At 38.9% G+C, this 22,910-nt stretch overlaps 1 protein-coding gene across 1 annotated transcript; it reads left to right on the forward strand.

The window, feature by feature from the left end:
* Nucleotides 1-509: 509 nt before the first annotated feature.
* On the forward strand, nucleotides 510-21,630 carry LOC141417436 (guanylate-binding protein 3-like). The gene is given in 13 exon segments (XM_074056076.1): nucleotides 510-591; nucleotides 5,381-5,486; nucleotides 6,861-7,061; nucleotides 10,628-10,755; nucleotide 11,107; nucleotides 12,406-12,514; nucleotides 12,712-12,908; nucleotides 14,177-14,422; nucleotides 15,296-15,576; nucleotides 16,800-17,012; nucleotides 19,573-19,697; nucleotides 20,013-20,193; nucleotides 20,997-21,630. Coding segments are annotated over 11 exon segments (1,890 nt in total). The 5' UTR covers nucleotides 510-591; nucleotides 5,381-5,486; nucleotides 6,861-6,871; the 3' UTR covers nucleotides 21,216-21,630.
* The last annotated feature ends 1,280 nt before the right edge of the window (nucleotides 21,631-22,910 follow it).

A 22,910-nucleotide genomic window follows, 5' to 3' on the forward strand; every position in this document is an offset into this window, starting at 1 on the left:
AGTTTTCACCTGATTTATACATGACATGATGCATACAATTTGTACATGCTTGCAAACATCAACTTACCTGATTAATATGTATTATGTATTTGTTATTATGCATGGGTTAAAAATAAATTTAGTTTAAGAATAAAAAAAAACTTCGCATTGTCTTAACTTCTTTTAATTCTGTACTTCACTAGGGCAGGTTTATTCCCATTGTGATGTTCTGCAATTCCCAAATAAATGTCAGTGTTGTTTGGAGAATCCACTAGACTCTTTGCTCCTTTGTGCTTGGTTTGTTTTCTTTATGTTTTGTATTCTTTTCAGGTTGTCAAATCATTTGGAAGACTGTGAACTTTCCTCCCTTATCCCACAAACTCCCTTGCTCCCTTGTCATGACTAACTGCTCACAGTGCCAAAGTGTCAATGGTTAATTAGGCAAGATGAGGGTACTTTCAATTTCAGTTTTTCTCTTGCCCAGCACTTACGTACAGGGCTAAGATATCCTGTTTATTTTCAACTTCTCAGAACAGTGCTGTCCTGATCAGCCAGTCTCAGAGGAAACCAAGCTAAGACAGCTGAGCACCTGCCTCTTGCCTACAAAGCCAGGTGAGTTCTCTGCGAAACTGGATCATCCACATGCATTTCCGTTAAGGAACAGTAAAAAAGAAGCTCCCTAGTGACTTGGGGCAAGGGGTCTGATTATGGAAGGCAGTGGTAGGCCAGAGGGAAGCTCCCTGGGACTCTGTGCTCCAGACAGCCCAGTCTCCTTTTGGTTCAGAGGCAACTGTGAGGCCCCAGAATGAGCTGTTTCTTCTAGAGCATCCAACGGGCTGAGCAAAGGAGCCCTGGTTGGGACACAGGGACTGTGTCCCTCTTACATCTGCCCAGTATGGGCTGAAGTCTTTCCTGACAACAGGGACCAAATCCTAGGCCCTGGCAGAGCAGAGGTGGTCCTGCAGGCTCCTCCTACATCCCTCCCCCTCCAATCTTCACATGTTCCCTTACTGTCCCCTGCCTGGATTTGGGAAAGAGAGAGAAGATGGTCCTTGCCTTAGTAAGTTTAAATATTTAAAAGCCTGATTTGCTCATCCTTGTGGTGTCTACATGCACTGTTCCCTGGATTTTTCCCAGCTGAATTATGTGGACTCCTTCACTTTCACTCTAGCTAAGAAAATATTAAAAACACTCTAAGGTCTAAGCCTATAAGTGTATCTGCACTGTTTCAAATGTACAGTCCATTCAAGAACTGCATCAGTACAGCTGCAGTACTTAGAGAAAACCAGGGTTGGAGCAGTTTTAACTGTCCCTCCACATGCCTCGTTGGCAGTAACTTTGGAAACCTCTGATCATGTACATGCCCTAATCAACTGTCTCCTACTTATTTAACTCGGATTTTAAAGCTTCTTGGCTCAGATACCTGCATACTGCATTGCAGTCAGAGAGGGGGAAAAAAACAGGAAAAGTAAAGAGAAAAAGAAGAGAGAAATATTTGTAAGCTTATTGACCTTTTTGCAGTGCTTCCTTAAAAGTCATTTGTAAGGGGAAGAAATATTTAATTTCTCCTGAATCTAATACAGTAGTTAAGACCCATGTTTCGTTCTATAATTCTGTGCCCCAACAACTACAGAAAAAGAACAACGATTCTACATACAAAGTCCATGAAGACACCAATAAAACATTTTCCTAACAAAAATATTCTCTAATTCCCTTGGTAATTACCACTTACAGGACATAATTGATTCCTATTACATCATGCCTCACTGTCTCACTTGCTCATTACAGAAATGTTAGAGTCATCCTGGGAAATTTAAAAATTATTTATTGAGTCTGTTTGTTATTAGCCTTATAGAAATGAAACAGGCAGGAACTGTTTTATTCATAATATTGATAAGAAAGAATGGTGGAGAGGTGTATTCAAGTATTATATATTTGATATACTGTAAGAATTTTTGTAAATGCTACTATGTATCCCCACCCAGCACAACAGTAAAAGAAAGACTTACAGAGGGAAGTTCTGTTTCCAGGTCTTACAGGAAGTAAGTGATAAGAACCCTGGGACTAGACCCCTGCCGGGCTGTCTCCTGCATCTATGCTGTGACATCCCAGGGCAAGTCTGGGTTTCCTGGTCTGATTCATTCTCAATTGGTCCTTCCCTATGAGCATCTTCCCACTGCTGTTCTCTTGCTTGCTTGTCCTCCTCTCCTGTGTGCCTTTCCTTGCTCCCATAGGTCCTTGTCTCCTTCTCATCCAAGTTGACTCCTAGTTGAGATCCATGTAACGAATTCTATCCAAAGTCAATCCCTCACTTGCATTTAGAATTCTATTCTTGTTACCTGGTGAGATACTTAATTTTCTTAAAAACCAAATACTTAATACAATATTTACTATGATCCAGGTAAGGTTTGAAATGTACCAAGAATGTTACTTAATATTATATTTTGTATACCCAATAAGGTAGCTATTATTAGTATTCACATCTTACAGAGGCAAGAAATGTCTTTAATAACTCTGACCATTCCACCCACAATTCATTTGCAGAGCAAGTCAGATACCTTGTAATCCACTGGGGAGATATAATCATTCCATGAGATCAAGGAGAAATCTGTGAACATATATAATTGATCAAATCCACTACATGAGGAATTTGACCTAACCAGAAACAGAGAACATTAATGATATGTGCATGCAGTTAGTAATAAATTATGTGGCTGTGTGGCTTCTCAGGTACCCTATCATCTGATCATCACATGCATAATAATATCTTTAAGGCCAAGGAAACTCTAGGTAACTCTAGTTTCTTTAGTATTATTTTTGATGGACACTTAAAGACCCAGCAAACTATGGCTAGGAGATGGAGGCTGAGTATGCTAGCTTTACCTCCAGGATGCCTGCTAGATATGACTGAGTTGAGAGGAAAATAAAATCATGAAGAACATATACAGTTTGTACTATACACATCAGTAATGTGATGATTTTAATGACATTTAACACTGGACGTATAACATCATTGATCTAGATAAGGTACACTGAAAATTGACCTGAGATCTGGTACCAGTCATTTTAGGAACTGAATTCTCATTTTTAAAAACTTGTTTAAGGCTGGCATAGTGGCTCAAGTGGTAGAATGCCTGCCTACCAACCATGAGGCCCTGAGTTCAAGCCCCAGGCTCAACCAAAAAAAAAAAAAACTTGTTTAGGGGAATGCAGCTATTCCAATACCCTGGACCCAAGTATGGTCCTCCTCTATCAGGAAAGGTCATCCCCTTCAACCTTTGTTCAGCTTCCAGAGTAAGGCACATGGAGTGGTGAGGGAAGAAGGACCCACCTCATCAGCCAGATCAGTCAAATGAACTCTGGAGATCCATGGAGGTGACAGTTGTCACCACCATATCACTATCACACTCTTAAGTCTCATTCTTCATGAGGGAAGAATAGACAGCAGATGACCTAAAAATTAAGTGATAAGGCTTTGTACTGATGAAAAATCCATTCCTAATCCCTGAAGAATTGCTTGCATCACTGATTCACATACCTGGAGGAGTTAATGTCTTAGCATTGAAACTGACAGGATCTCCAAGAAGCCCTCCTCTCCACCAGGAAAAGAAAAGCATTCTTGAACCATGTCTTGGTCTTATTTGGTAGAAATTGTAGCAACTAAGAAAAACAAGGTGTCAGGTCCAAATTGAAGTGATATTATACATACGTTTCCAGTCTGAGACACCAGAAGAGAAAGGCCACTCTTTATAACTGAAATGAACTGAGTTCTTAAGACCCCCATTGACCCTGTGGTGGGTAATTTCTTTCCAAAAAGATTAAATCCCATTATTTTCCTGTAGTCTCATTGTATGCAGGTTGAGGATCCTTTGTCTAAAATGCCAGGAAGTGTTTCCGATTTCAGACTTTTTCATATTTTGGATTATTTTTAATCCAATATACATATATAGTGAGGTATGGGGATCAAGTATAAACATGAAACTGATTTGTGTTTTACATTTACTTTATGCATAAAGCTCAAAGTTAGTTCTACACAATATTTTTAATAACTTTGTTCAAAAAGAAAGTTTCACTGAGCATTCTATGCACTTCCCCAGGAGTGAGGGAAAGCCCTCTTGGGAGAGAGAGAGATGGTGTCATGCCAGGGTTCTATTAGCCAGGCAGGAAAGGAGCTACTCAGGGCTAACAGCTCTGCTGCCAGGTTTGCCTGTTGTGCTTCACTAGCTGGCCGCACCAGAAATTACAGCTTTCTCTACATTTCTTACCATTGTGAAGATGATGGCTTTGGATGAAGATCAGAAAGGGATGCTAACAGCAGAATAGTGTTTCAAAGAAATGAGAGACAAAGGGCTAAAACAACCAGTATTAAGGGTAATCAGAGAAGATTTGTGTCAGGCCACAGCTGCAATTTCTGTTTCCCTCACCCTGCTAAATACAGGAGGAGAAGAGGAAAGGTTGGTACAGCTGGCAGACACCCAGTCACTGCTTTTGCAGGGATTCATAACCTGGAGTTCAGCTGTTAAGTATTGTTCTCTCCTCCATGGGTAGGAGATTGGTTCCCCCAGCATTCAGAAACACAGTGGAGGGAAGCAGAAGGTCACTTTGCTGATGTCCTTGTCTAGATCCAAGAGGCACTGAAAGAAAACCACTGGCCCTCTCTCAGTGTTCATCCTGGGAAACACCACAGACAGTCACTGGATGCTGGTTGTTTGGATCCTGGTTTCTCCTTTTCTGTTTCAATTATGGAAAGAAAGAATTGTCATTCAAAATATCATATTTTTCCCTTAAATTGAACTAAGAAGATTTGGAGTGGGTACTTTCTAACTGTGAAATCTGGTATTGCGTCACAAATTCAAAAGTTTAAGTTAAATTGAGCCAGCCCTTATGCTGTGTACAAATGTGAAAAGAGAAAGCTTGTAGAGACTCATGTGAAAACAAGGCACTTATACTTGCCTTACCACACTCACCATGCTGAGGTTGGCTCTGGGGGCCCCACCCACTAACTATTGCTAAAGGATGTGGGATATTCCCCATCAGTGACTTTGCAGGTCATTGGAACTGGTTTCCAGGGGACTCAGAATGCCCACAAGTGTGGGGTGGTAACCTGTGGTTCAACCAACGGTTTGTCACAAGGCTAAGATTACCAGATTTAAAGGCCAAGTGAATAGGGAAACTGTTGGCTCACTCTCTGAGTAGAAATGGCAGAAGAATTTCAGAAAGGGCTGAAGGAGACCAGTGACTGTCTTCCCCCAACAACTCATATCACATATTCCCTTTTCCTGCCCATTAAGAAATAGTGCAGAAATCTCAACTGTCAATTCAGCAAGGAAGGAATGCAGTTTCCATTTCAGTTCTTCTCATCTCAACTTGTCCTAATTGGATGGCTGTAATACCCTGTTAGATTTTCAGCTTCTAAGAACAGTGGATTTTCCAAGGAACCAGCAACAGGAGGCAGCTCAAGGAGTGAAAGAAGGCATCTGACAACTTTCCCCTACCTACAGTGCCAGGTGAGTCAGCTCCTAAACTTGGTCTTCCAAGCCCCTTTCCTTCAGCCACCAACATCAGTATGTTGCTCACTGCACACTCCACTATGAGGGTGCAGACTCACACTGGCCAGTGGGCAAAAACCATAGAGTTCACTGTTAGTGGTGGGATGGCGTCTGGTCCTCCCAACACTTCACTATGGACAGGTTCAGAATCTACTTTGCAGAGGTGATCGCAAGGGGACCCTAGAATGTGCTGCTGCTCCTTTTTGGTCTTCCACCAAGAGGTGCGGCAGAGTCCTGCATGAAAACTGATGAGTTTGTCCAAACATGCTCTGTGGCAGAATGGGGAGGAAGCCCTTTCTAAGACTGAAGAGCCAAACCCCAGCACCCCTGCAAGGTTCTCCTATGGGGTAGAATCTTCCAGCCTCCCTCCTCCTGTTCTCAGTGTTTTCTTGACTATCGCGATCAAAGTCAATGACAATGTTCAACTTCCCCCATTCTCACAGAACACTTCTCAGGCTGCTGTAAATGTAAATTCAGACCCAACATCCCTCCCTCATTATCTGCTCATTTCCGTCTAAGAATTACCATTATCACACACATTCATATTCATATACTTCACATATTTGCCTTATTACCTTTTCCCCCACTTGAATTTATATCCTCCTTAAAAATGGAAACATAGAATAGTTTCCAGTACAAAAGCAATGCTAGGAATATTTCTGTATAGCTATCCTTAACTCAACTAGGAATAATGCTCTATCTTCCTTATTATGCTGTGTCTTTTCTTCAACAAAATTAGTGATAAAGGCAGAACAGGACCTGCCTGGCTCTGAGGGGGGAGGGGGAGAGAGGGTAGGGGAGCGGGCAGGGGGGAGAAATGACCCAAACAACATATGCACATGTGAATAAATGAATAATTTTTAAAAAATAAAGTGACAGTTCCTTGCAGAGTGCAAATTAAAAAAAAAGAGTAGTGTCTAGTATATAGCAGATAATAAAGACTCAATGAATTAATGAAACATCAAATTGTTTTGGAATGTCTGGAACCTTTTCCAAATCACTTTTCAACTTTTTCATGTTGCATTCTGTGTCCACTTATCCCAAAATGTCACTGGTGTCATGACTCTGTCATGAGTACCTTGCTTTTCTCATTGCATTCTTTAAAAGCCCAGCAAGCTTTTAAAGAGTCATTCTTGTCAAGGAGTCATAAGTCAGTGTGCATAAGGCATCTCTGACAGGTTCTGACATGCTAGACTGTTTTCATTTAGACGCATACAAAATGTAGAAAGTTGGTGTCCTTACTTCACAAGCAGAAAATTGATATGCACGTGCCTTGAATAACCAGGAGAAATGACCTCAAGATTATGCATTCCAGTAAGTGGCTTTTCTAAGTTTCAGGAACCATGCCATTTGTATCTACCATGAGAGCCCTCATTTGTCTAGTGAAAAACATGAGGGAGCAGCTGATGGTGAATTCAGAAGCCTTAAGGATTCTTGAAAAGATATCTCAACCTTTGGTAGTGGTGGCCATTGTTGGGCTGTGTCGTACAGGAAAATCCTACATCATGAATCGTCTTGCTGGACAGAACAGTGGTGAGTGTGATCCTGCAACAGGGGCCATTTGCTTGGAAAAATGATAAAACAAGCTGATCACACATTCTCTAGGGCCATTTTTGTGGGAGACTAATCCCTCCCACTGAAGAATATTTCTCATTTATCATCACATTTATAACCTCAAACCTATCCATAGACTCTCCCCCTTTAACCCATTAACAAAGAGCTCCCCAACTCTATCAAAAGATCCAACCCACTGTTCTTCCTCATTCCATCCACCCCTCACCTGTTCAGGAGCTGAGATCCACCAGGTACTCCCTTCATTTCTCCTGCATCATTCCCCCAAGCTACACACTTATCCCAAGGAACCCACAAATGCAGTGCAATGTGTTCTTTGAAAAAGAGGGTGGACAAATAATCAGTAGGATACCTGTATATCTTCTAGTATTCAAATTAGGCTATCTTCTAGGTCTTCTTTCTTTCTTTCTTTCTCCCTTTCCTTCTTTCTTTCTTTTTTTTCACTACTTCATAGAAAATATTTAGTAAATTATCACCACTGGAGCACATAGTGTAGTTATTATATGTATGATGGAGTTCAGAAATATGAAGCAGACACCTGTTTAATCCCTATCTAGGTCAAGAAGTATATCTTAGCAACTCTGCAAAGTCCAGGTCACAGCCTCTCACACTTTCCTTAAAACGCACCAATATTTTGATTTTTCAGGGCACAATTCTTCCACTCTTGCATTAAAAAAATGGTTCTATAGTCTATTATGCATTCTAGAAAACAACTTAGCATGGTAATTAAATTTTACAGAAAGCAAATTATAGTTTATGTGTTATTAGTGCCTTGCTTCTTTTGCTCCAAAAGAAGTTATAAGCTTCCTCTAGTCACCACATGTACTATTGTTTCTTCATTTTCACTACTTTATACTATGTTGTTGTCTCAGGAGACCACAGATTATTTATCCACTTATTGATGATGAATATTGGTGTTATTTCCATTTTTATCTTTAATTAATAATGTTGCCAAGAGTATTGTTTATTCATATGCAAACTTCCCTTGTGCCACATACCCAGAAATGGAATTTCTGGACCATAGGTGTATGACTTTCATCTTTCTAACTAATACTATAATGATTTAATGTACCATTTGAAATTTTACATACAATTTACATACATGTCATCAGTAATTGATGGTTCTACACATCCTACAAAAATTTAGTAACATAAGAAAAGTGCTTAACTTTCTGATCTGTGGATCTGACTAGTTTCATGATATTATCTCACTATAAATAAGCATAAACATCTTTGATATTTGTATTCCCTGTTTTATAAAATTTGTGTTTTTCCCATCAAGTTGTCTCTTTTGCTTGCACTGACTGTTAAGACAATCTTACCGTGATACTATTTGGTGTTTCTATCTTTAAAGATCCTACAGGTCATTTTTCTCTTCCTCTCCAGCTAACTGGCCCAGTGCCATTATTGACATTCAGTCTACTAAACTCTGAAGAGCCTCCACCCACTGGCCTCTCTCTCTCTTCTCCTCAGTTGTTCTCTCTGCTCTCCTACCTTCTGTGCCTCCCGTTATCCTTCTACCTCCTTCGCTTTACTTTGATTTCCTCTTGCCTCTTTTAGCTTTCTATTTTCCAGCACCTCATACACAAGCATTTGCCTTTATCTTTCTTTTGGGACATTTTTGGACATTATTCAGGGGAAGACCCTTTTCCTTGTCTAGATCAAATAAATTCCTGTCATTTTTAAGGATCAGGGGAGTCCTTAAGAAGCAGATATTAAAGGAGGTGTTAATAGTATTATTTTTACTTTCTGCTCAAGATGATGTCAAATAACAATGATGCAACTTCCCAGTGCTTTCTTAAGAGTCTATGGTCTTAAAGTGCTTTAAACATCTGAACTGTGACTCTTGCCCTTCCCATGACATAGGAAGAACAGAAATAAAAGACTTACTTGCAATCAAGCTCCATGAGCAGGACCAGGTCACTGCTTCTCTCTCTTGTGGGTGACTTGCTTTGTTTTGTTGATACTTCACTTAACTAAGTATAATGATCTCTCATCACTCCTCATGGTTTCTACAACTGGCATCACTGCGAATGGGCTGTCCCTGTATTAACCAGCAAGCAATGAGATCCTACCACAATGTAGAAAAGTGGAAACTGTATGCCCTCTTTGTGTACCTCACATAGGGAGCCCTAGGTGTGCTGCACCACGATCCTGTAGGAACATTATGACATCTATTTTTACCTCCACTTAAGGAAGGAAGTATTCTTATATGCCACGTGAGAAAAATCTTGAACTATTGGGTAGGATACATCATCTGGTGGTTCCAAGGGTTGGTCCTCAAATCCTCTGTACTATGGGTTTAAGCCTTTGAAAAGAAATGCCAATAGGCATCTTTCCTGCTTTCCCTTCAGTTATATCCCCATGATGAGGCAAAGAACACTGAGCTCATTATTTGCTTGAAACTCAGTAAGAAAAGGAATAAAATAAAGGAGGAAAGGGGGGTGAGAAACCAACAAGCCCCAATGTAGACTTATAGGTCCTGGCAGGATGCCGATGACCTACTATATCGGCTTTCCATCAGTATTACAAATATCTGAGATAAGTCAGGCATAAAGACAAAAGGGTTACTTTGGCTCACAGTTTTGGATGTTTCAACCCATTATCGATTGACCCCAATGCTTTTTGGTCTGTGGTGAGTCAGCATACATAGAACAGAGTACATGAGAGAACCATACTACTCACTGCATGGTGAGCCACTAAGACAAAATAAAAGAGGAAAAGACCCAGATCCTACAATCTCCTTCAAGAGCATGCCCCTAATAACCTGAAGACTTCCCACACGGCCCACTTTTTAAAGTTTCTATCCCCTCTCAAAAGCACCACACTGTGTACCAAGGCATTGACAGATGGGCCCTTGGGGAATATTCTGGATCCAAACTACGGCATCCACTATCAGGTAATTAAAGAACATTTAATATCCCCTGTACAAAGGCATAACAATTATCAAGGGATCCGATAAACAGTGAGAAAGTACTTGGTGAGTTGCAAAAGAAGCACACAAGTGTATACTTGTACACATAAGTGTATACTCCATACCCAGAAGAGACAAGCAAGAGTGGATGCCATGATGTGGCCAAGGGCAGAAATGTTGGATGGAGCTACATGAAAAGAACCTGACTTGAGATAGAACAAGGCCCTTGGGATGCTGTGGCAGGCTAGGTTGAAAGATAAGAGACACATGCCTGCTGTGGGGTCAGGTTCTGTTGCTTCCCACTGATTGAATTCTAATAGAAGATACAGGACATGAGAGCTCTTCACAGTCATGTAAAATTACATATGTTAACAAAGTTTACACTAGTTCTGTAATTTAACCTACTTTGAGCATTTGGAAGTATGAGTTGAACAGAGGGCATAAAACATTTCTTGAGAAAGTTTTTAATAAACACTGAATTAGTTACCCATGTTAATACATTAGCACACACTTTCCTTGCCATTTGCTAAATACTCCTACCACATTACCCAATGTAACCATGAATGCATGGTCTCTGCTATGATGGTTTGTTGTTTCTCCTCTTCCCTTGCAGGCTACCCCCTCGGATCCACTGTGAGGTCTCAAACCAAGGGCATCTGGATGTGGTGCCTGCCCCACCCCAACAAGCCAAACCACACACTGGTCCTTTTTGATACTGAGGGCCTGGGTGATGTGGAAAAGGTGAGGCAGAAGATTTTCTCTGCTCTTGATTATACATTACTGTCAAATTTGTCTCCTCAATTCAATTTCTATGACACATTCCTGTAAAATGAAAATCTAATCATGAATCATGAGGCTAAACTCTGTATCTTCAAACTTCCATCTCCTGATATGTTAGGGTTAGATCTTTATGATGTAATTTCACAAATATGTATTAACAGCTGTGGGCATAACAGTAAACATGATAAAGACCAGGAGCCTGGCTGTGAAGACAAGATATGTGGGGTGTGATCACCCCAAGGTAACACAGATGCAGAAAGATGCTGATCTGGTCATTAGATTAGATCCATGGAGAAAGCTGTAATCAATGAGTGTATGGGTCTGATGGGTTGCAGGTAGGAACCATGAAAATGGGGCTTCAATGAAGGACTCTGCTTAAACAAAATTCAGTTTCATCTTTAAGGTTTTGATCTAAGTCTCTGAACTCTGGCAATGAATTCTGTACTGACTAAAAGCATGAATAACACTCACCCCAAATATTGAAAATTGATAATTTATGGTATGTCTTTATAGTATTAGTTGCAATCAATCCATTCTCCTAATTGTATTAGTCTGAGTCTAAATTGAAAGTAGATTTTTGGCCTCCATTACTGCAAAAGGTAGGGAGGAGAGGAAGGCACAGACTTAGAAATTCTGAACTTGAAAATCAGTGTTAAAATTGTCAATTATCATCTAAATATACACCCAAAACAGACTGCTGATTTATAATAGACTTGCATTGTCAATAGATGAAAACAAAACAAAATATAAACTGATGGTGGCAGAATTCATGGAAGATTTCACAATTTACAAAGCAGCGTGGGGAAATCTGCATCTATTTCAAAGCTGTCCATAAATCTTATTCCCAGACTCCTTTTCCATTCTTACATGCATGGTCTTTGGTTCAGTCCAGTAAAATAACTCTGCAATACCTGAATATTTTGGGCTGTAACAATTCTTCCTTGGCCTATCCTACACTCAACTCCACAAGTCTGTGTTCTATCAACTCTAAGCTCATCTATTTTCAACTTACTCCTGGAAGAAGTTCTTGTACTGAATTTCCAGAGTAATTTTTCCTATTTATGAGCCTTACCTCTTTACTTTTTTTTGTTTTACATTCTTACATCCACTCCAGGCAAAAAAAAATTTGGTTAAAATTAAAATGTGACATGTTTATTTGCCACTGCCAAAAGTCCCCTTGCTAAGGGACAAGACTGTTACATGGAAATTTATATCCAGAAAACCAAACATAGGTCTGGATTTTGTCAGAGACCCAATGTGGAGTTGTTGAACTTAATTGAACGGCAGCATTTGTGTCCTTACTACTGCCATGATCAAGATGAAGTTCTCGATAAAATAATTTCCCACTTATTAATGGATACCTACCATGTGGTAGGCAATTAATAAAATATTTTACACACATGAAGAACTTCATTTGTCTCAATAGTTAACTTGCTAATCTCTGATAAGGATTCAATATTAAATCAATAATGAGATTTGCATTTAGAATTATCTTCGAGATGTGTTATTTCCCTTGGATCCAGCACTAGAACAGCAGAAAGAATGAATGCACAAGCAAATGAGTGAATGAAGAGGGACCCCTAAGTCCCTCGCTCTCATGTGCTGTCTAAGGTGATGCTAAGAATGACTCATGGATCTTTGCCCTGGCCATGCTTCTGAGCAGCACCTTTGTTTACAACAGCATGGGCACCATCAACCACCAGGCCCTGGAGCAGCTTCAGTATCCTTCCAGGAACAGAACCTCCATGATTCATTGAGTTTAGGAGAATGATAACTGAGACTATTTCTTCTTTGCTCTAACTGAATTATCTTGGTTAAGTAAGAGTGGACACAGGAGAAAAAGGAATGTTTACGAAACTTGTTTCTAAGTGAGATCTGGAAGATTTGTTGTCTCATATTCCTTAGCTGTGATGCCAGTTATGTGACTGAATTAACACAGCTAACAAGGGCAAAATGCAGCCCCAAATCAGATGAAGTAGAGGACTCGGCAGAGTTTGTGAGTTTCTTTCCAGACTTTGTCTGTGCTGTTCGGGATTTCACTCTGGAGCTGAAGTTAGATGGGCACGACATCACGGAAGATGAGTACTTGGAGAATGCCTTGAAGTTGATTCCAGGTATCAGAGCCTGCGTGGGTGGGGAAAGGTTCAAACAGGGAACTGTGATCAACTCAACCCTGTTCAGCCTTTGACATACATGTTTATCTGAGATTGGATTAGGCTCTTGCTAATGGTGAATGATGATTGACAGGTGGTCATGATTTCAGCAATTTTTGTTGAAAATCTTTGGAGGTTAAGATTTAACTCCCTGAGTAAAGTTAGGAGAAATGTTCTATCAAGTGATTTTAGACCCATTAATATCATGAAAAAATTGTGGATTAGAATCAATGCTACTACTTCTAAAGGTTCAAATATTTGTTACTTAACTGCTCCTCATATTCTATTTTGAGATTAATAGCTCATCAAGTTAGAATTGAATAAATTCCAAATCACGGGAATGTCTGATGAGCTAATTTTTAAAACATATTTCACTGCTTATATTTTATTAACCTATATAGATAAACCCTTCAGAGAAAGGATATTAGTTAAATTACATTTTTTCCTGGAGAAAAACTGATATATGGTCCCCCAAAATGCTGTTAAATTCTTTCTTTCACCATTTTAATAATATCACAGCCTTATGCAATATGTCATCACATTAATGTTAAAATTTTACTACATGAATTCTATTTAGTAGAATAGATAAACAGTGGTACCTAGTGTTGATATCCATTGTTATTCATTTATTTATTCATTCATTAAACAAATATTTATTTTTAAAAGCTGATTTATGACACAGAATCTCTGTAAGGCAATGTCAACTTCAATATAATCTAGCCTCAGGAAATCAAGAGGTTTTCAAATCACATGCAGATTAACTTTACTTTGGAGTTTGTGCTAAAGGAATCAGTAACCATATTTACATCGTGTGTAGTTTTGGCTCTGATTTTGAAACTTTTTTTACTGACTTAAGAATCATCTCCCTTCATGACATTTTCCCCAGCAACATCTTATCCCTACTTTCAACATTATTTTACTTTAGAGCCTATGCCTCATTTCTGACATGGAAGTACAGTATCAGAAACATCTTTTTGGCAGCTTTTTAAAAATTAACCAATTATTCCAAACCCTTAAAGCATAGTTTATCTATATCCACAATATAAGGACTACAGAAGCCAGTCATAGGTTTCTCCCTTGAGATGACTGACTCCCCTGCTGGGTAGATTACCATGAGCTCTCTGTGTAATTGAATGAAACACAGGATTTATAGTTACACAAAGGTTGTTAGAAAAGTTTTCAATCACATTGTCTGCAGGATGCCTGTTCAGTATGAACTCTTTTTGCAGGAAGGAATCCCCGAATTCAAAATTCCAACAAATCTAGAGAATGTATCAGATATTTCTTTCCAGTCTGGAAATGCTTTGTCTTTGACTGGCCTACAAGTGACAAAAAATTGTTATGCCATATGGAAAATGTTACAGAAAATCAACTGGAATGGAATTTCCAGGTGCAAACAAAAAATTTCTGTACCTATATCTTCACCATGGGAAAGACCAAGACACTGAGAGAGGGGATCATTGTCACTGGAAATCGTGAGTTACTTTTGTCTCAATGCCTGTTCTTGAGGTTTAGCATGTTTGATAAAGCTATTATTCTTTTGAGGGTTTGTCAATATCTTTGTTTGCTTCTGTAAAGGAACGTGGAAAAACAAGTGATCATGCATGTTTCTTAATTACACATTTATATATGAGAGTTTATTGAGGTCTAAAAAATGCCATAAAACTAATACACTAAGGATACAAGTACAAACTGCCACTAGGGAGAGAATCCTGAAAAATGAAGAGAAATCCCATGGGATAAGTGAGAATATATAAGATCTCTTTTGAATTGACACCAGTCAAAAAATAAACAACAGGCCATAAATCCCTTGCAGTTTGTTTCAGAAACAAATTTAAATAGGGCTGACTTCATGATATGTGGCTTGTGCAATCATGAAGTCTCCAACCTGAGATGGACTCATACTTGGTTCAGTACTCCATGTTGCTATCATTGATTTCTGATCATATTTTTCGAAGGAGACTAGCATTTAAATTTGAAATTAAAACTCACAAATTGTGTAATTAACTGTACTTGTATAAGAAACTCTTTTTTTGTTAATTTAAATTGGGAAAGTAGTTTTTCAAGGAAAGAATAAAACCTCTTGGTTGTAATTTGGTAATGTGCTAAATATGAGAAACACAAAAGAAGGAGCATATATGAAGAACAGTGATGTATTAAGCAGAAATGGATTATAGATCACATGGAAAGAGCAGGAATTAGGAAAAGAGAAGAAAAAGAAAGAAAGGTAGGAGGAGAAGGAAAATTTAAGATAAACAGATTTTTGAGAGTTTTATAGGCCAGCTCTTAAAGTTTGTAAAAACGTTAATGAGAAGTTTCCATTTATTCCCTTACTATCTGTCATCCAGGGCTGGGGACACTGGTGAAGACCTACATGGATGCCATCAACAGTGGAACAGTGCCTTGCATGGAGAATGCAGTGACCATCCTGGCCCACCGAGAGAACACAGCCGCTGTGCAGAAGGCAGCCAACAACTACAGTGAGCAGATGGCACAGAGATTGGGGCTCCCCACAGACACTCTCCAGGAGCTGCTGGACGTGCACACAGCCTACGAGAGGGAAGCCATTGCGAACTTCATGGAGCTCTCCTTCAAGGATGAAAATCAGGAGTTCCAGAAGATGCTGGTGGTAATACACCTTAGCATTTACTCCTCTTGAACCCTCCCCTTTTGGAGTAAGGTTTAGCCTCCGTCTTTTTTATCCCATGGTTCATGTTCTTCTCATCATAGAAAGAACGTAGATTTTTCTGGGTAACAGAGCTCTTCAGGCTACAGTGCCCTTTCTCTAAAAGGCATTATTTTCCGTTGCACAAAACAAATTATCATGTGGTTAGCAGTTTCAAACAGCATCATTTTATCAGCTCAGAGATCTTTAAGTCAGATGCAAGCACAGCTATCTGGGTGCTCTGCTCAGTGCATCGGATGCTGAAAACATGGAGCTGAATGGGCTTATTTTTCATGCAGTCAATCTGAGGACACGCTCTCCACATTCAAGGAAGCAAGGACACATCAAATTCTTCTCTTGTTTCTAGTCTTTCTGATTTCCTTTCCTGCCACAGCCAGATAAAACTGACATTTTAAAGGGCTCACGTGACTAGGTAATGCCCAATAGGGTACTCTCCATTTCTTAAACTCAACCTGTGCTATTTAACATAATATAATCACAGGATTAACAAGCATCTGATTCACAGGCCCTAGGATGATAAAGGGTGTGGACACGAAGAGAGAGAACTCTCAGGGACATTTTAATTCAACTCCCCAAAGGCACCCTCACTGAAAGCTTGTCTTTCAGTCTGTCTGGGTCTGCCCTAAAAGTAACAAATCTGCTAGTTCATCCTGAGGGAATCCAGCTGAATTGTAATTTATAAGTACAAATAAACAAAAAAAATCTCTTTCAGTATCTTCACACCTTAATCAATCACTGAAAGAATTCTTGAAAGGTTCAAATCTGTTCAGGACACATTTAAATCATCTCTAGGGGATTGGTTTCCCAAGTGTGTATTTTCAACCATAACAACCCACAATCTCTGAGGAAATTTTACTTCCAGCCAAAAATTAATGTTTTACTGTTCATTGTTAGAGTTTGTATATCTGTTAATCATCCTGCATCTAAATAGATCATCTATCTTCTAACTCCATCATTTTACAGGTATTTTACCTGAAACCATGGGAGATAATAGGGTCTCCAGAGGTCACTCAATATTGAGCAGAATGGGACTAATCAAGTCCCCTGGCTCCTTCCCTGTACCAGTTCACTGTGTGGCTGTCACACTGCTTCTTCCAAGAGGATCACAAAAGGACCTTCCTCTAACAGTTTCTTTGTATTGTCTTTCCCTTACATTAAATTTTCAGGGCACCATAGAGAGAAAGAAGGAAGATTTTGTCCTGAAGAATGAAGAGGCATCCATCAAATATTGCCAGGATGAGCTGAAGAAGCTTTCAGAGCCCTTGATAGAAGGCATTTCCAGAGGAGCATTCTCTGTTCCTGGAGGGCATAGTCTCTACTTAGAAGCCAAGAGGAAGGTGGAGCAGGACTACCAGCTAGTGCCCAGGAAAGGAGTGAAGGTGAGGAATGGGGAAGAAGGAGTACAATTCAAAGAGCATAGTGAGAGAGTCTTTGCTGCTCCTTCTGAAAATTTAAAACCATAGCAGCACTTGTGAAATGAAAGCATAGTATGGAGATACGTTGGTATTTTTCATTTTTTGTCTACTGGTAGTTGGATTCTGTTAAATTAATAAGAAATAATTTTCCCAAGGAGGATTTAGAGCCAAGAATCCAGGTGAAACAAACCATTTTCTTCTTTATCAAAGAAGGGGGAAAATTTAGGGATGGGGTATAGCTCAGTGGCAGAATACTTGTGTGGCATGAGTCCCATCTGCAGGACTGGGTTCTATCTCCAGCACCATGAGAAATTTTCTTTTAAAAAAAAAGAATAGTTTTTCTGCTAAATAAAGTAAATAAATAGAATATGAAGAAAAGATGTTACTTCAGGTGGACAAAACAACAGCACCTTGACTTTGGTAATGATGGTTATTATAAGACAACTATAACTGGTATGAAGAAACAATGAGTATGATAAGGACCATCGTGGTTAGCAGACCTTGTGCATTCGATTTCCCGTACTAGGAATAGTTTCAGGTGATTTTGTTAGATTGCCAATTTAATTCTCAGAGTGTATGTTAGCTATTACCCTCTTTTACATTTATGCATTAGAAATATATAATATGTAGATGACTTTTAAGTTGCCTAAGAGACACAGTCAGAAAATGCCAAAGCTAATAGGGCAGTCATTAGAAACTCAGAATTTTTTTCTTTTGAGGAATTTTCATGTGTTCTGTAATAGCTGCACAAATTTACATTCCACCCAGAAAGAATAAAGGTTTCCCTTTTTCACATCCTCAGCAATATTTATTATATTTTGACTTTTTTATAATAATCATCCTAACAGGGATAAAGTATTATCACATTGTGATTTTAATTCATAGTTCAGAAATGATTAGTGATGTTGAACACTTCTACAGATGCCTGTTGAAAAATGTCTATCCAGGTCTATTTTCCATTTATCAGTCATGTTATTTGGGTTTTTTCTATTGAGTTGTATGAGTTCCTTATATACTTTGGATAATAACCCCTTAACAGATACATGGTTTGCAAATACTTTCCTCCATTCTATATATTACCTTTTCGTTGTGTTGTTTGCTTTGTTATGCAGAAACTTTTTGGTCTGATGTAGTCTCACCTATTTTATTTCCCTGCTTGTGTTTTTGGTGTTCAATCCAAAAATCATTACAAAGTCCAATTTCAATGGACTTTTCCCCAAAAGTTTTTCTAAGAATTGAAAATTTTCAGGTATTATGCTTAACTCTTTAATCCATCTTTAGTTGGTTTTAATGTGAGGTGTAATTCAGGGGTCCAATTTCATTCTGACCTGGCTTTCTGTGCCATTCCACTGGTCCATATATCTATTCTTATGTCATTACCATGATGCTTTTGCTACTAAATAATATAATTATATATGCATGCATATCCACATATATGTTATAGTATCCACATATATGGTATGGTATGTATCTATATAGATACATAGAGATATACATACCATACCATATATGTACACACATCACATATATATGTATGGATAATTATTCAGCTTCAATAAAGTTCTGCTAATTGTGACAACATGGATGAAATTTGAGGACATTTTGCCACATAAAATAAGCCAGCTACAAGAGGACAAACACTGTAAGGTGAAATTATAATGGTGAAAGAGAAGGAGAGAGAGAGAGAAAACAAACAAAGAAATACAAGTCAAATTCATATTAACATAGTTATAATGGTGATTACCAGTGCCTGAGAGAAGAGGGAAAGGGGAGATATTCGTTAAAAGATAGAAATATACAGTTATGAGATGAATAAGTCTTGAGAACCTATTTATAGTAGGGTAACAATAGTTAAAATAATATATTGTATACCTGAAAATTACTAAGAGAGTAAATCTTAAGTGTTATCACATCAGCAAAATGTAACTATATGAGGTGCTTGATATACAAATTAAAATTTTTGTAGTACTCATTTACCAATGTAGACATATATCAAAACATCGTGTTGTATACCTTAAACATATAGAATTTTTATTTGTCAATCAACCTCAACAAAGATGGAAAAACTAAGAAGATAGCCTAGGAAAGCTTCCTGGTACAGATGGTAAGAGATACACATTGAAGTTTATATAGATATTATCCCATTAAGGAAGGGTAGAAGACCACCATATGATCCTGCTATATCAGGATGAAAGAAATATAAGTCAGCATGCAATAGAGACACCTATACCTGCATGTTTACAGCAGCACTCTTCACAAGAGCCAAGTTACAGAATCAGCCTAGGAGTCCATCAACAGATGAATGGATAAAGAAAACATGATACATGCATACAATGGAATATTATTCAGCTATAAAAAGATGACATATCATTTTCAGACTTTTGGCTGATTGTGGCCATGGAATTCAAGGACCTCTCTGAGATCTGAAGCAGAGTCAGTTTTGAGATTTTATGGAAAACAATTTCTTCATCAGAAGACTAGATCTTCACTGCCTAAATAGTTTTGCTCTTTCTTGATTCCCCAGGCAAGTGAGGCTCTCCAGAGCTTCCTGAAGTCCCAGGATACTATACAGAAATCCATCCTGCAGTCAGACAAAGCCCTCACAGAAGGAGAGAAGGCCATAGCCTTCTGAGTGCAGGGGAGGGCACTGCACTCAGAGAAGTAGATGATTCCTGAAAAGCCCTCTGACTAATAGACAGGAGGACTCTCTTGAAAGATAAATTATTTTTCTCCTATGGAACACAGGTTCTCCTGGATTTGGAAACAATAGGGGAGTTGGGGGTCACACAGCCAGCCAGCCAGTACTGGTCCCGCATGGTGGGAATCATGATCCTGCTTCCATGTCCAATGGGAAAATCAAGAGATTCCCTTCTTGGGAAATCAATTTGGTCTTTTAGTAGAGATCAGGCCTGACTCTTGTTTTCTTTCCTGTCTAAAAACATTGTGAAACAGCTGAGAGGACAGGAAAGAGGCAGCTGAGAAGGAACAAGAGCTATTAAAACAAAAACAGAAGGAGCAAGAAGAAATCATGGAGGTTCAAGAGAGAAGCTTCCGTGAAAACATGGCTCAACTGCAGGAGAAGTGGGAAATGGAAAGGAAGAATATTCTGAGAGAGCAGGAAAGGATGCTGCAGCACAAGCTGAAGGTGAGTCTCAACAGGACCTGGAAGTGCCTGACAAAGAGTGTCCTGGTTCCTTAGGAAGGGGAGATCCAAGGTTTTAGATCAGGAATGATTCCCAGGGAAAATGCAAACCTCAAGTACTCCTGTATCCTATTGAAGCCCTGTTAAGTCTGCAAGATTCCATTACTTGAATAGCATTAGACTTTAGAGGGTTGAACTAATCTCCCCTAAGGTGTTGTGCTGATGTTGGTTGATATTAAAGGATGTTTACTGAGCCTCAATTGAATAGGACCTTAATCTACTAGTCCTTCTGATTCTTGGTGTGACCATCAAAGAGACATGAGGTAGATTCATCTAGTCCGAATGTATCATCTTTGACCTGATAGAAAAGGGAGAGTGTTGAAAGCTCAGAAATTGCTTCATTTGTTTCCATATCTGCCTGATTTATCCTGTACAGCTGGAGTCCCCATAGAGCTTGATAACCAGTGTTCTACACAAGGTCAACATTTGCCACAGTCTGTTAGATGATTCTGACTGTGCCACCTGTTGGAGTTGAGAATCAGAGTGCAGCCCACATTCTCTCCCAAATGGCATACTTTCTGTTGAAACAAAACTCCTCTCCACCCTGCAGTGAGACAGTGTTGAGGAAATCTCATAGATGTGAAAACCTTGTAGAATACACTCCCACTACTCTAAGGGTCATCCAAGTGTCTATAATATCAGAGAACCTTCTAAGATGAAGGGAATGTGCTTCAGTAGAGGTTGTTAGGTGCAAAACTCTGACTGTTAATGATTGAAGAGTTTCAAAAGTTGACTCTCTTTTATAGGTGCAAGAAGAACTGCTTATTGATGGATTTAAACAGAAATCTGAGGAATTAAATAAAGAGATAAATCAACTAAAAGAAGAGAGTGAAATAAGTAAAAACAAGAGCCCCTCAATATTTTCACAGTTCCTTGATACACTTGACACTGTATTTATTGCAGTACGACCTGGGGCTGGTAAATTACTTGGTGCAGGATTGAAAATACTCAGTTCACATATATAATAGTGCAAGAATTCCTAGTAATGAATTTATAAAATGAAGTTTTTTTTACTTTAATAGCAGGATACCATGGCTCATTTTTAATGTTTATGTGTCTTAGCAGTTTCATTAGTGAAAAGTTTAAATGTGAAAAAAAACAATTATCAAAGAATATCAGGGCCTGATATCCATAAGGACAAACTTAATTTTGATTGATTTAATTAATTTCAAACATTGGGAGACAAATTAGAAGATATTGAAATTATTTCTAGAAAATGTTTCAGCAAAGCAAAAGGACACATGACAAGATGGAGAAAACATTTGCATTGCATACTTTAGCCATGGAGATAACATATGATGAGAGCTTGTGAGAAGTGACCAACAAACACATTTTAATATACAGAAATATAAGAATAAGTGTGTGACATTACTTAAATAAAATCTGTGCAAATTAAAATTGTGAAGTTCTTATTTCATCTCTATTATGGGCAAGGAAGAGTGATTTTGACAAGACTTTAGAATGCCAAGAGTTTGATGAAATTCACAGTCTTTCCTCTCTACTAGTGAGAGTGTAAACTGTTGCAACTGTACATCAAAAATTAACATGCATGGTTCTACATGAGCACAAATTCATCTTGACCTTCATCCCACAAAGAGATAAAGAAAAAGAGTCATGGATAACAGCATACCAGTCTCCTGTGTTGCCCCAGTGTGGACAGTGTTCTTGGGTTACACAGGAGCCAAAGGTGGCTGTGATAGCCCACTGTCAGTTGCAATGCCTCTTGGGCCATTCTTACAGAACACACAGACTATTAAATTGCAACTGAGTGGTACATGATACTCCATGTCTGTCCTATGTACCCTGTCTGTGTCAATAGGGTGCCAACCTTTTCTATGCATTGTATAATGTACTGCTTTTGTTGAATAACCTGTTGGACCTTGAGTAACGTTAGTGGTGGGCAGGAGTAGACACACTACCCTTCAGTCCTCTGTGGGAGGCAGCATGTCCTGTGGGCCAGTAGGTCTGACCTATGTAAACAGAGATGAGACATGGATATCAGGGTAAACTCAGTAGTGAGAAATATCATTGCTCACTGAAAAAGCCTAAGACCACATTCATATACACATGTGAATCAATCTGACGTGGGTTGCTGCATTCCCTCTACAAAGTCCCAATGCCATCACCTTGCCCCTTCCCTGTAGGTCTTAGAATTATTATCACTTGGGAAACAGTGTCCAAAAGCTCCACAAACATCTGGATTTCCACTCTCCTCTTTTCCCCTTTTAACCTAACAGTAGAATAGGGCCACCATTTTAGATGAAGATGAAGACCTTGACTCCATCTCTAATGGTTATATTTGAAGGAAATCATGACACATGTGAGAGGATTTTTCATCCTGTTTGGCTCATTGTAGTTACAATTGTTTTTTGCATCACCCTGGCAAGCCAAAGGAAGCCTGGGAGACTCCTGTATACCTTCTCCATACTGTGCTCAGTACTGCTGGCATTCAGGATTCCAGATCTTCCCAGTCCTGAAAACACTTCTGCTCTTGAGTTTTTATGGCACTAATCAGAAATTTGACTTCTAGTATATAAGAGCCCCTTCTGCCTTATACCAGAAATCTGTGGGAATCCCATGGTTTTTGTTTGTTTGCTTGCTTATTTTTTTGTCTATCACTTGTTTCAACAACCAAGGCCACAGAGTTCTGCAGATCTACC

Source organism: Castor canadensis, chromosome 15, assembly GCF_047511655.1.
Source record: "Castor canadensis chromosome 15, mCasCan1.hap1v2, whole genome shotgun sequence".
Classification (NCBI taxonomy): Eukaryota; Metazoa; Chordata; class Mammalia; order Rodentia; family Castoridae; genus Castor; species Castor canadensis.